Here is a 13,600-nt window from a genome sequence, read left to right on the forward strand (position 1 = left end):
GACCAGACGGTTAGCTGGGTTTGTGCAACGTGTGGACTAAGTGAACACAAACAGGACAAATACAAGCACTAATTACCAGTAAACTCCAGCCACTAACGAGCACCCTCCAAATCTAACTCAGCGGTTCCAGAAGCTAAAACTGGACCAGTGATGGAGTTGCTCTACAAAACAGCGTGAGTGTCACTGATCAGCAACATTGTGAAAGAACAATGCTCTCCGTTCATCGGAACCACTCCCAGTCAAGATGGGCTTTGTTTGTGTGTTTTACGGCTTCCATTTTCTAAAACTGTGTGTTCCTGCGTGTGTCTCATGTGAAACAGTAATCAACAGTGAAAACAATTAAAGTTTGTTTTATAGCTGTATTACAGTTACAACTGAACTGCTAAGATGAAAAGTGATTAAGAAAAACAACAGTTGAGCCTCAGGTACTTGGATTTTATTCACAGAAAACTATTTTCAGGCACTTGTAAAGCAGACGTTGGTCTTTACCGAGATGCCAAGAATCGTCCCGCGCCATTTCTCAGGCGTAAAATAAAGTCAGGCCTTTGGACGGGTGTATGAGCATCTGCCCTTAATTTGTAGTATCTGTATTTACCCTTTGGCCGCATTGTAGTCCAGACAGATTCCAAATCATTTCTACTAACGTTCCTCCATTAGTGAGGAATAATTCATTCAGGGCGCGTCGACCTCACGTTTGCGTTCCTTCAAATGGGGCTTTATGGCTGTGCTGGCTCCTGTTCCACAGCTCTTTGATGAGACACCTGAAGCAGTTAAAATCAATGTCTCTCATTGTCTCCTACTGCGAACGTCCCTCCCCTGCATGTACTCACGCTCATCTCTTCGGTTTGGTTTTAGTCTCACTTCAAGCTTCCGTCAGTCTCCTTTATCACCGCCGCCGTCTCGCTGTCCCAGGACGCATGCCAGGCGCTTTGCTCTAATGGGAGGCAACTGCTCGTACATATCGAAGCCAAACTCTGAGTGCTGACGTGGCAGACGGAAGAGCAGCAGATGGTTCCTCAGGACCTTAAAACATCAAACGGAGAGTGAGATGGAGGCGACAGGAGAAGCTCAACCTGTGGCAGAAACCTGTGACTCCAAACAAAGAGCTACAGTAAATACTGCATATCACTGGAGGAAGAAAATACTAGTTAAGAGCGATAATAAAAACAAAGTGTCTTCTTATGTAACTGTGTGAACAAATGACCAAAGGAGTACCTCATCAGTCAGGTAGTAGATTTTCCTCAGCATACTGTGCCGAGCTGCTTCAACCTCCTGAAAAGAAAATAAGAGTTAAAGATCAAAAGCCAACGCTGACAGACTGTTTTTTTTGTTGGTACGTATTCACCTTTTACAGAATCACACCTTTACAATAAATTTAGATCAGTGACTGTATGTATGAGCACACACATCAGATTAGGTTTCGAAGAGGACACTTAAATCAGGAAACCAGCTCGAACAAATATTTCCATGCAGTGCTTTACCTGAGCTGCAGCGTCCTGGGAGAAGATGAAGGAGTTGATGTGAGACAAGGCAACCACATAGAGCACCGGACACCAGCAGCGCTTCAGGGTCCCTATTACCAGAGAGCGGAAGTAGAGGCGAAGAAGAGGGAGGGAGTCCTCGGGGGGAGAGGTGAACCGCTCAACAGGGACGCACAACTTCAGAAAACAAAAATAAACAAATAAACCCAAATCATGTGTAATATTAAAATATTTGCGCTACCTCACTTCTAAATGAAAAAGAGTAACACTGATCATTACCTGCTCCAGAGAGACCCCCAGTGACCTCAGCATCCCAACGTGTTCTCCAAAGACAGCCAGCCTCATGGCAACACTGTACCTCCTCTGCAGAGGCAACAGGATCCAGCAGCCAAACAGCCGGTCTCCAAACGACACAGCTTCATACTGGGCTAAAAGGGCTGAGTACAAGTCCTGGAAGGAGGCTAAACCTGGGGGAGGAACATTCAGGTCCAGAGAGTCCAGCCTGGTTCGCCTGTAAACACAGAGCTTTAAATCATCGAGAGGCTGAGTCATCTTCTAAAACTCAAATTTAAACTGCAAGTAGGATATTAAATAGTTTGACTTTAGTTACAAACAATGTCAGACCTCGTCAGCAGTCTAAACAGACCCCAGGTCAGTTTTTGAACGGGGGTCTCCAGGAATAAATCGCTGGAACACAGGAACATGCAGGACAGTCGGGCGAGTTTGGCGACAGGAGGCATCATCTGAATATAGCAAAAAGGTTCAGATGTGAAAATAACAAACGCTGGTCATTAATATAGATTCTAGGTCCTTGGCATGTTATTATCAGTAAATGCTCTGTAATCAATGAGTAATTTTTATGAATAGTGCATTGTGTGAGCTACGTTCAGTCATTCACATGCTGTGCAGTGAGGTCTGGAACAATAGGAATGTGGGGGAAAGGGGAGCTGTTCATGTACCTTTAGAGCATTTTCCCTCCAGATCTCAAGCAGCAGCAGCCACTGTAGACAGTGGATCACAGCCTGCAGGGCTCCTGGAGGCAGCTCACCCACTGCTAACCCTCCGCCCCCGGACACTGCTGTACGTTCATACAAGCTGACAAGCGGAAGGAAAGGCCAATCAGACGGTAGAGTGGGGCCACTGAGCTCCGGGAAGAGATGGGACCCAATCCAAGGGTTGCGGCCAAGGAAAGCTTCCCGTGACACCAGCACGGCCGATTCCAGATGGGCCAGGTGAGTAAGGAAGCACCCCCTGATGGACGGCAGCTGGACGCAGGCTTCTCTCAAGAGAGTGCCGACAGTCTGGAGAGAGGGAAACGGGGGGCGCTGCGCTTCCTCGTGCAGCTTCAGCTCCTCCAGCTCCAAGGCCTCAGGTCCTCCGCTGTGGCCCTCTCTGGAAACACAGGAACATGAAATGAGTCACACTTTCACACTAAGCTGAAATAATTTGCAACCTAATCCTAAATTTAATGTAGTAAAATGCTGTAAAACGTACACTATAAAGTCTTTGTTAAAAATGATGGTGGAGAGCAGTTCATGTGCCAGGTATTCACTGCCAGGTAATAACCATGGAAGAACTACCAGCGCCACCTGGTGGTACAGTGCAGCATGCTTCGCCACTTCTGGATCAATGGGAACCTGAGGAAAACCAAGATTAGCAGATGAAGAATATGAAGTTGGTTATGTTTAAGAAATACAACCTACTATTGTTGCAATGTATCAGCATGTCGGGATTTACACAGAGTATTCAATGGGGTTTGATTCAGGGAGTTCCTACCAGTCTGTGAGACAGCCGGAGCAACAGGTAGAGGAGATGGTGTTCGTGACGAAGGAGCCAGGCTCTGGTGTGGGACAGTGTGGGTGTAGCTTGACTGCACCCACGCAGGTAACTAATGACCGACTCTGACAGGAGGAGACCTGAGAACTAGAGGGTTTAAGAAAAGTCAGACACTCAAGGATCAGAAAGATACAGCTTGTAGTGCAACAAGTCACTAGAATGTATGTGTTTTCCCCTTTGGCTGAATGCCTTAGCTGTGACCATATTAAACAGCATCACACACATCTTCCTACTTAATATAGAGAATCTGCTGTACCTTGGAGCTGAGGCCTTTGTGGATGCTTGTGATTGTTTCCAAAAGAAGCCCCAATCCTGTAAGTAGAGGGAAAGGGGAGCTGGGAACAACAGGCCCAGGACGATCCCTCCAGCCTGAGCATGCCAAACCAGGGAGGCTAAGGGTGGTGTCTGGGTCCAGACGGCTGGACTGGGTGTTACAAACTAGCGACGAGGACCTGCAGAGAAAAGTAGGATTTAAAAGGTTAATGAATAAAAGTCTTTAAAGACTCAAAAGGTAATAGACAAGGAGGAAGTCACATACGTGATGTTCTGTATCAGGCCTTGAACAGCACTGTGAGACATCAGAGGGAGGAGAACATCAGACGCCAGCTGCTCCAGTTCTTGTAGAGCCTCCACTGGCTTGAAACAGCTCTGGACACAAGGGTCATTTTAGTATTACAGATGTACAAATTCAGAAATTCCTTTTCAATTAACATCCACAGTATTAAGTTGAGCTTTGCTGCTACATTTTCCTAAGTGACTATTGGTGTTACCTGTTTGGGGAGTTGCTGATAGTATGCTTGTAGGTAGATCAGGTAAGCTGGTATCAGAGTCAGACTGCTCTCCTTCTGATTTGAAATATCAAGACTCTTTAAAAACCCCTTCAAATGCCCCAGCAAAGGTGTCTGCAGCCCTGTGACTTGGCTCCATGACACCAGCGGAGGAGGGAGGCACTCTTCTCCCTGAGAGCTGCAGCAGTTAAGAAAGAAGTTAGTACATGAATATACAGACTTTTGTGTGGTGGCTTACATAGAAGAAGCACATGTTTGCACTCATCTGTACCTGACCATGCCAGCTTGTAGCTCCTGGTGGCATCCAGCGGTGTGGGTAACCTGTGTGAGCAGACAAAGCAGGGCCAAAATCCGCTGGAGCCGCAGCGGCAGCAGAGGATCTGAAGGGTCCAGTGCTTGGTGAACAGACTGCAGCGTCTTCACTAAGGCTGGATACAGCTCTCTGAGGAGAAGCAATGAGGAGGAAGCAAAGGTGAGCACTGTGACACAGTTAACACCCAGCGCGTTTCTTTCTAGGAAAGTTAGCTTACAGGAATAACTGGCAGGCCTGTCCGTAAGCAGCCGCTACAGCCCATAACCTATAAGCCTCTGTGGAGATGCTGAAGGCCTCAGCTGGCTCAAGCAGCAGCTCACTGGGATCAGCACTCAGCAGACAAGACAAACGCTCACCGACGCCTAGAGAGTTTAACTGAGAGAGTGATGTTTAAGGTCATGAAGGAAACTATTGAGGCACGTTGAATATTTTACTATAACTAACTCATGTTACACATTTTTACACCTACCAGTCTGGCACAGGCATGTCTGCCAGAGCTTGCCACTACCCTTAAGAGCTTCATGGCGCTGGCCAGAGGGAGTCCAAAAACAGACTGAGGATGAGGTGTCGATGCTGCTGGCCAGGAAGTGGGAAGGAAGTTAGACGTCACAGTTTCCATCAGCCGGGGACAGTCCAGCACCTCAGAAAGACACATGGAGAGTCATTTATTCATTGAGCGGATGATGTAGTGCGTTTGTGGCCGTGGCCGTGTTGCTGTAGTTACCTGGCTGGCAGACCAGGAAGAGTGCCTTGCGATGCGAGTGAGGACCTCTAGAGCATCCTGGACCACACGAGGTGATGGTCGGACTACCTCCAGGATGTAACGCAACCTGGGGAGCAGCTTCATCTTTAACAAACCCTAAATTGCAGACACAACGAGTAACATTTAATAAAAAACAAATTACAAAACAAAAGTCGAATAAAAGGATTAAACATGAACTCTTCTCAATGACCTTGACAACATCCTGTGTGGCTACATCGTGATCACTCTTCCGTTCCTCCTTCTCTTTGTCTGTCTCCCTCATACTTTCATCCAGCCCTTCATCTTCCTCATCTTCCTCCTCCTGAGTAGACGGCAGCAGAGGGAAGGTGGAAAATCCACGAAACCAGGAGAAAGTGCAGTCCAGACATTCCTAATGAAAAAGGTTCACATGATTAATGGAACTCTGATAATTGCTTTTGTGGTGTTACATCAATTTATAAACGAAAGAGACACGGTCTAATACTAACTTCGTCTTCTGAAAACACTAAAAGTGCTTTTAGTGCATGTACAGCTGCAGACATCACTCCCTCCACACTGTCGTCCAGTGCAAAGCGGAGCAGGAAGAGCAAGCCAGCGTCGAGCAGAGTCGACATCACACTCCCTTTTAGAAGTGACAGGTACTCTCCAGCACGTGCCTGCCAATTAGAGGAAATGTAGCAGAGAGACCACAGGCTCCACAGAAAGGCATAACTGTGAGTCTGTGCTTGTATGTACCTTTGAGAGGATGTTGGCGAGAGTGCTGAGGGCCAGACTCCTCTGCTGAATGACCTGACTCCGAGACAAGAGAAAAAGCTCCTGGAGAGAATAACCTGCCCGCTGGAGAGGAACATCATTGTCAAGAAGGAAATTATATCAAGCAAAGAGAAGCGTGAACTTTATTCAGGAGTAGGTTCTGTTTCAGGTGAAATCTACTACTGATTGGGGTGAAAAAGCAATAACCTAAGAAGAGACGGCCTACTGACCTCAGGCTCCTCTCCGTGGTGGTGCAGACCTAGATGGGTGGGCAAATCTTTGGCCGGTGGGATCAAGGTACCAGCAAAATCAAAACGAGCCTGCATTGCCTGTCAGGACACAAAGAAGTCAACAACTCATAAGCCAGCTGTGAACAAAGAGCAAACACTGCTACAGAAATCACTCTTTACCTTCTTGGTTCCTTTCTTTCTGGGTACAGGCAAGTCTCTCATCCACTCTAGCTTCTCTGGCTCCAGTTTGTCCATGTGAACCCATTTCTTCTGAGGTTTCACTGGCAGGTCGTCCTCTAGATTTACAGTGTAGCACAAATCATATATAAGAAACAAAAGGCATCAAGTCTAACATTTCATCAGCAGTGGTGTAAATGCTTCTGAAAAATACCACACAGAATTCTGACTTTGCTTTTCAGAGTAAATGTGTTGTCGACTCTGAAAACAGAAGTAAAGAAAAAGTAGAAACTGTCTTTAAATGCTCCATTAGCTATATTTTCATGAGGACTGAGGGTATTCTCTGAATGATCTGCAGTAACTTAATTGCATAGAGTGGCTACTTTTGGCTCAGACTGGCTCTTTTACCAATTGCAAAAAGTGACGTTGGCGTTTTTTGTCTGGATTCTAGCCATGTGCCCACATTAGTTACACAATCAGAAGATGGGCATCTGAGGAAGACAAGGAAAGATAAAGGCAGGAATGGAAGGAAAGAGCGCAGGCCAGCGGCCAGATGCACTAGTGAGTAAGCTTCTGCACTGAAACGCATCAGCAATCACCTTATTAGAACATTCTCAGCAAAAGGTGTCAAAATGAAAAAAGGGGTAAGGTGAAATAGTCGAATAGCTTAGTCATCCATGTGGCTTAGATGCCATTGGTCCATTTGTAACTCCAGCAGCAGCAGCGAGCAGGAACTGACAAGCCAGAGTTTATTTAGAATCCATCATACCCGTCACAGCAGGTGGGGGTGGCAGTTCCTCCTCCTCCTCTGCTTCCATCTCGACATCTTCGGGCTTCTGAAACAGTACCGCAGCACTGGAAGAGTCTGACACTCTGCTCACATTTTCAAGAGGAAGTCCACCCTCAGGCTGTTTGGATGCAGAGGCAGGGGACAGGGCTTTGCGAGAACGAACAAACTCCACTAGTCCTGGGTCTGGGAAGCAGAAATAATCTTGTTATAAACTTTAGTACAAACTCATGTACTTGATACAAATAAAGGGCAAAGTCAGTACAGATATGGTAATTGTTTGTATACTGTATGTACATTATATTATAATGTGGACAAAACCTCTGCATACAGTACCTAGTTGCGATAACAGTTTCTTCTGCTCCTCTAATATCTCAGACTCAGACATTGCATGAAGTTTGGCCTGGTTCTCCTCGTGAATTCTCAGGGTCTCGCCTGAGCTACCTGGGCCTGAGAGCCCCTGACCAGAGACCAACCTGGGGCAGACAGTTGGCATTTCCACGAAATCTAGAGGAATGAGAGGAAAAAGCCAGAAATATTTTAAGACATCTGGTAAAACAAGAACGTGTTCTTGTTTATTAAGATTTATGATCACCTGCAGCATCACATTGATCTGTATCCATACTGGTCTCAGAAGCCAGGTTCTTTTCTCTGGACTCTGGCGTCTGAGCGGCTTCATATGAAAAGAAGAAAGTTTTCTTGCTCTCCTTGAGTCTCTGAGCAGCAATCTGATGGGCAAAGATGCTCTTCCTTCCACCATTTAAAGACAGAGGCACCTGGTTGTAAGGAAAAGGTAAAATACACACAAAAACATTCCTGACTTATGCATTTGCAGATCGTGTTCTGTAAAATATGAGCAGCTTTTTGTAAAGAGTATTTATGCTGTGACTATAAATGACCATAGTTTAGACCAACAATAAAATCAAGTGTTGTAAACATTTACTTATTGACATCTGTTTGATATATAGTAGATGTTTGAACCTGATTGCTTGTTTCTGATCGGTGAAACACTTTGGGGAACGCCATGCCTGTAACTGCTGGTAGAGACACAGGAGCAGAGCTGGTATCTCTCTCCTTCAAAGAGAGACTCGTGTTAGTCAATCGTGAAAACAACAAGGAGAAGCAGCTCAAACCATGTGCAGTTACATGGGTCAGGGTCGCAAATGGCACCTACCACAATCCTGGAGAGAACGGCGCTGATGTGTGTGTCGTGTCTGTCCAGCCTCTCCTCAGCATCCTCATCTTCGAAGGTGACGCGGCTGGTTTTAAAGCGAGACTTCTTGGGAGGGGCTGGTGTCAGAGATGGAAGTTGGTCCGGAAGATCTAAGAGAAGGTATAAACAGTAAGCATTGGCTCCAGGGGTTTCTAGGAAGAGTCATAACTTGCTGACACATATTCTCATTTACCTTCTATAGTGACCACATCCCTCTGACTCCTTTCCTTCTCTCCGTTCGGATCACCTCCTTCATCTCCTCTCCTCTTGTCGGGTCTGCGGACCACGCTGGCAGCAGATGGAGCACCGGAGACCAGGAACTGCTCCTGCTCCCTCAACAGGTCTGCCTCCGAGTCCGTTGGCTTGGGACGCCGCAACATCCCTCTGAAAGACACATGTTTGACACTACAGCAGGTCTTCCGCACGTGTTCCCCCTTAATGTCTCCAACACCGTCCACAACTTAAAAGCGAAACAAACACTGACATAAAACTGTCACTACATTAGTCAATGATTATAATTATTAAGTGGTCCATAGGTAAGTTCTCGCAAATCACTACGCCTCACATCATACTTGCAAATGAACTCAAAGACCCGGACATGTTCCAAGTTCACCTCTGGAAATAACTTATCGAAATGTGAATTAAACGTAACCTTGCAGTTTTTTAGGCTAATTTCGTTAGCGTGTTTTATGGCTGTGTAATCATTATGTTAACAAACGTGATTAACAGCACAGGCTAAAATAAACATGCTAATAACTTATCCTAGTTACGTTTAAAAAATATTAGCCTCTTGTTGCTCCACGAGCAAAAGTTTACATCCGACACACGCACCGGGAACGGACGAACCAACGGTTAGCGTTAGCTTAATGTTAGCTTTGACTCCTACACGTCACCAATTGCAGCTGGATATTTCTAAAGCGGTATCTAACAGTAGCAAGACAATGCGACTGTCTTTGTTATTTTTTAAAAAGCATTACTACTGAGCCACCGGACCTTTATAATGATTCTGGATCCGTGATACACGACACTGTACAACCAGGTAATATAGAACGCACGGAGGATTCTTAGAGTGACACCAGATTTCACTTTCAAAATAAAAGCTCCGCCAGCCATGAGAGAGGGGAGGGTACGCGGACTCTTGTTATCTTGCAATTTTGAGACTTAATGTGAGCCAGTTATTTATATATACACATATATGACTTATTGGCAAAAATATGACTTCATGCTCGTTGCTGTATGCGCGGATTCTCCAGGCTTTACGTGTCAACCATAACCTCCCTCCTTCAGGACGCACCAGCATCTGAGTGACCGTGGTGCAGCGATGCTCCTCAGCGCTATCTGGTTTTATTAGGTGACTTACAACCTGCCCCGACTGCATCATGGTCAACCTCTGCTGCCTCTGCTGCGGTGAAATCCCTCAACCCCGCCCCCCTCCGTCCGGACACTTGGGAGGACCACCACGGGATGCCCGCTCCGCGCAGCAGCAGCCGCAGCCGCAGCCGCAGCCTACTGGCTCCGGCCCAGACGCCGTGGGGCTGAGGGGGGCACAACAACGGGGTGCAAGCGGAGACACGCTTGGAGCAGAGCAAGTGAACAAAAAGCTGTGATCCCGTCATTGAGCCTGGGACATGCAAAAAGTGCAGCATGCTCTCCTCTGATCCGGACTCTGCAGAGGACGCGGTGGCCAGCGCTCCCAATGATGCTGAGGGAGAGGAGCAGGAGGAGGAGGAGGAGGACTCGCCAGCTGAGAGTGATCTCCAGGAAGAGGTGGGTGCACACATGCATGGCCTTATTATTAATTAGAATGAAACCTCCATAACACAAAGAAGACTTATCTGAACTAAGCAAATACTATTATCCACTCTAAAGTCACAGAGAGCTTATAATTGCAGCGTCAATGCATCCACCTGCAGCCAAACAGCATTTCTTCTTGCTGTAATGTCAGACTAGTCAAATAGCCAGTGATGTAAGAAGCATAAATCACTCTAAGGCAGAGGTTAAGCCAGAAAGCACTTTGTCAAAGAGTATCATTCTTGAATTCACTTGTTCTATCACCTCCTGTGTCCCTCTGGGGAACTGTCTGTGTACAGCCTTTCTTGCTCAGATAGTAAAATGACACTGGCTGCATTGGGAACAAAATTCAATACAAACACTCCAAGTGTTCAATGGGGCATTTTTGCAAATAAAAATCACTCTATTATGTTTTTAAAACTAAAAAGTACAACGTGAGCGCAGTTGAAGAGTCAGAAGAAGTCCGTCCTTCTGATGTAATGAAACCCTGGTTGCTCCATAAATAACCCCACCCCTGTCGCTGTGCAGTAATGGATGGCTCGTTGTCACCATTAATTCTTTCATGCCATAAAGTACCAGAGGTGGTCAACAACAATATAGGAGGAGAAATAGAAGCACATAAACAACCATGCATGTAAGTAGGTTTGTGTGTATTAGTCTGGCTCCATCTGGGGGTTCTGTATAATATTAGGGTCCTGGCAGGTACAAGCGTCCTCATGCAATATAAATGAAAGTAATTCAAACACACATCATTCACGATCAACGAATCAATTAATACTTGTCTGTCAACTGCATCGACTCACGGCCTCAGGGACACTACGCTAATGAATCCCACTGAGGCTCCAGTCTGATTTACTTTGTGCTTAGGTGAGGAAAAGCCCCACAATTTATAGCACAGCCATGGTCATTTGCATTTCTGCAGCGAGTCATGATATCACTGCCACAATTCAGGGCGTCATTGCTTTAAGTGCCTCCTCTCGTTGCTCTCTCTCCCTCTCCCTCTCGCTCGCCCATCCTGCAGCAGCGTCCGGTGCAGCAGTCCCTGGGCGCCTGCGTGTGCCGCGAGGCCCACTGGCGCTGCCTGGTGCTCTCCCTCCTCATGTACAGCTGCCTGGGCGCCGTGGCCTGGTGTCAGCTGACCCGCGTCACCAAGATCAGCTTCAACCCCGCCCTCACCTCCTCCATCGCGACCTCGTTCACCTCCTCCCTGCGGGGGGTCTCCGGCATGGGCGTCGGCGGGCACTCCATGATCTACCACGACAGCCCGTGCGCCGACGGCTACATCTACATCCCGCTGGCCTTCCTGCTCATGCTCTACGCCCTGTACATGGCGGAGTGCTGGCACTGCCGCGCCAGGAGCCGGCTGCAGTGCAAGGCGGACGTGGACAGCGTGTACGAGCGCGTGCTGCGCATGCGCCAGGCGCGGCCCTGCATCTGGTGGAAGGCCATCAGCTACCACTTCGTGCGGCGGACCCGGCAGGTCACGCGCTACCGCAACGGCGACGCCTACACCACCACGCAGGTGTACCACGAGCGGGTGAACACGCACGTGGCCGACGGCGAGTTCGACTTCGGCCACTGCGGGATGAAGGACGTGTCGCGCGACCTCAGAGGCCTGGAGGAGCACTCGGCCACGCGCCTGCGCTTCACCAAGTGCTTCAGCTTCACCGAGGCCGGCCCGGAGAACGATTACCTCAACCAGAGGGCCAGGTTCTTCTCTGAAATCGAGGGCTTGGATGATTATATGGAGGCCAGGGAGGGGATGCAGCTCAAGAATGTGGACTTCAGAGAAAACCTCATAGCCTACGTAGACCCGGACCGAACGCCTTGGTACAGCTCCCAGGCTGCCTTCTGGCTGGCGGCCATGCTCATGCTGTCCTGGCCTCTCAGAGTCCTCATAGAGTATCGTACTGCATACGTGCACTACCGCATTGAGAAGCTGTTTGGGTTGGAGTACAGCCGCAGCAGCCCTTCATCTCTGGACGGGGACCGGCCTGTGGGGAATAATGCGGGCTGTGTTATCCCAAGGGTGGACACGATGGACAGCACGGAAATGGAGTGGCACATACGCTGCAACCGCCAGGTGATCCCCAGCTACTCGGAGGCCATGCTGATCAACATGAGCACGGCGGACTCCAACTCGCTCCAGGACACCGACTGCACCTCGTCCTCCAACTGCTTCCTGTTGGAAAGCAGCCCGACGGCGCCGGGCCGGAGCCAGGAGGACTGCGAGCGATGCGGCGAGCGCATGGGGCAGGGAGGTCCGGGGGGCCGGAGGAGGACCATCACCAGCTCCTGCTCCTCCATCTTCTCCTGCCGCGGGGCGCTCTTCCAGTCCCACCTGTCCTCGGACACGTCCCGCTTCTCCCTGTGCCGCATGTACGGCTCCCATCGCACGGTGGCGCTGTGGCGGAGCCGCAGCAGCAACCTGACCGAGCCCTGCTGCATGGACGAGCAGTGCTGCGGGTCCGACTCCAGCCAGCTGGCTCTCAGCGACAGCCCGCCCACTTACAGAGACGCCCGCTTCTTCCCCGTCCTCATCGTGCACCGATCCGAGGGCTGCGGCGGCGAGAACAGGAGGGACGTGAGGTGTTATTACATCCGGCGAGGCTCGTCGTGTGTGGAGACGGCGCTGTAGAGGACAGAAAGAGACTGAGACCGGTACATATGTATTACCGAAAAATGCAGTTTTCTATTTTTGAACACAGCCACCGAAAGGTTATATTGAAATGCACGTTTATATGATTACAGGAAAACAGCACTGGGGTTGGAACAATAACACTGTTATGCTATGTGACTATATGGTAAATGTGAAAAGGTGGTGTATATGTCTACACCTTTCTACACTGATCCCAATTAAACCATGCACTGATCAGGCATAACAATGTGGCCACGGACAGATGACGGATGAACGCACATTCTCTTTTGTGTGTTTGCTGAGAAAACTTGAGTTCAGTCATCCGTAAACACAGTAGATGTTCCTTTGACATATACAGCACCACCTACTTAAGCACTGCTGAGACCATAGAGGCCTTGGATGCGCTGGACAAGTGTGAGCCTCACTTCACGAGGGACTTAAAGATCTGCTGCTATTGTGTAAGCGTCAGACACCACAGCGCTTCCACAGGCGTCCGGAGTCTGTGCCTCGATGGGTCCGGGCTACAACACAATACTACAGTAGGCGGGAGTTCATCATTTAATGCCTGATCGCTGTATGTGAGACCCAACCCAAAGAAAATGTGCACGTTGTCAACAAAAGCTTTGTTTTATCAACGAGTTGCAACCAAAGACATGATTTTTTCTTTGTTTTTCATGTTTTTTTGACACAAGAACTTAAAGCGAGCGTAAAAATGTTAGTACTCATTCTGTTGTTTATGTGTGTGGGATTAAAGTGAGCTGTGTTTAATTTTGCGTGTGCTCATGTTGATGTGAGGTGACTGTGTCGGACACTATCAAACTCACCGCTCACCACTGATTCCTGCGCAGCGT

At 48.3% G+C, this 13,600-nt stretch overlaps 2 protein-coding genes across 9 annotated transcripts; one reads left to right on the forward strand and one right to left on the reverse strand.

The window, feature by feature from the left end:
- Positions 1-414: 414 nt before the first annotated feature.
- Positions 415-11,942, reverse strand: rpap1 (RNA polymerase II associated protein 1). Of its 7 annotated transcripts, none has more exons than XM_055505600.1 (27): positions 11,805-11,942; positions 8,514-8,704; positions 8,282-8,430; positions 8,089-8,181; positions 7,703-7,883; positions 7,444-7,614; positions 7,090-7,293; positions 6,324-6,439; positions 6,144-6,242; positions 5,896-5,997; positions 5,649-5,816; positions 5,372-5,551; positions 5,143-5,277; positions 4,888-5,058; positions 4,636-4,793; positions 4,377-4,547; positions 4,088-4,283; positions 3,856-3,965; positions 3,574-3,769; positions 3,258-3,404; positions 2,976-3,118; positions 2,441-2,873; positions 2,106-2,224; positions 1,761-1,992; positions 1,482-1,658; positions 1,216-1,272; positions 415-1,023 (listed from the first exon to the last, which is right to left on the reverse strand). In XM_055505600.1, exons 2-27 carry the CDS (start codon positions 8,698-8,700, stop codon positions 874-876), a joined length of 4,245 nt encoding a protein of 1,414 aa, XP_055361575.1. In that variant the 5' UTR covers positions 8,701-8,704; positions 11,805-11,942; the 3' UTR covers positions 415-873. The 7 variants fall into 7 exon arrangements, with proteins under 7 accessions (XP_055361575.1, XP_055361574.1, XP_028994446.1 ...); XM_055505599.1 differs by lacking the exon at positions 11,805-11,942 and adding an exon at positions 9,314-9,418; XM_029138613.3 differs by lacking the exon at positions 11,805-11,942 and adding an exon at positions 9,152-9,292.
- si:dkey-13p1.4 (transmembrane protein 151B) lies at positions 9,218-13,522 on the forward strand. Of its 2 annotated transcripts, none has more exons than XM_055505602.1 (3): positions 9,218-9,359; positions 9,608-10,087; positions 11,133-13,522. In XM_055505602.1, the coding sequence occupies exons 2-3, from the start codon at positions 9,965-9,967 to the stop codon at positions 12,747-12,749; spliced, it is 1,740 nt and encodes a 579-aa protein (XP_055361577.1). In that variant the 5' UTR covers positions 9,218-9,359; positions 9,608-9,964; the 3' UTR covers positions 12,750-13,522. The 2 variants fall into 2 exon arrangements, with proteins under 2 accessions (XP_055361577.1, XP_028994451.1); XM_029138618.3 differs by having other exon boundaries at positions 9,306-9,446.
- Positions 13,523-13,600: the final 78 nt, after the last annotated feature.

This window comes from Betta splendens, chromosome 22 (genome assembly GCF_900634795.4).
Source record: "Betta splendens chromosome 22, fBetSpl5.4, whole genome shotgun sequence".
Lineage (NCBI taxonomy): Eukaryota > Metazoa > Chordata > Actinopteri > Anabantiformes > Osphronemidae > Betta > Betta splendens.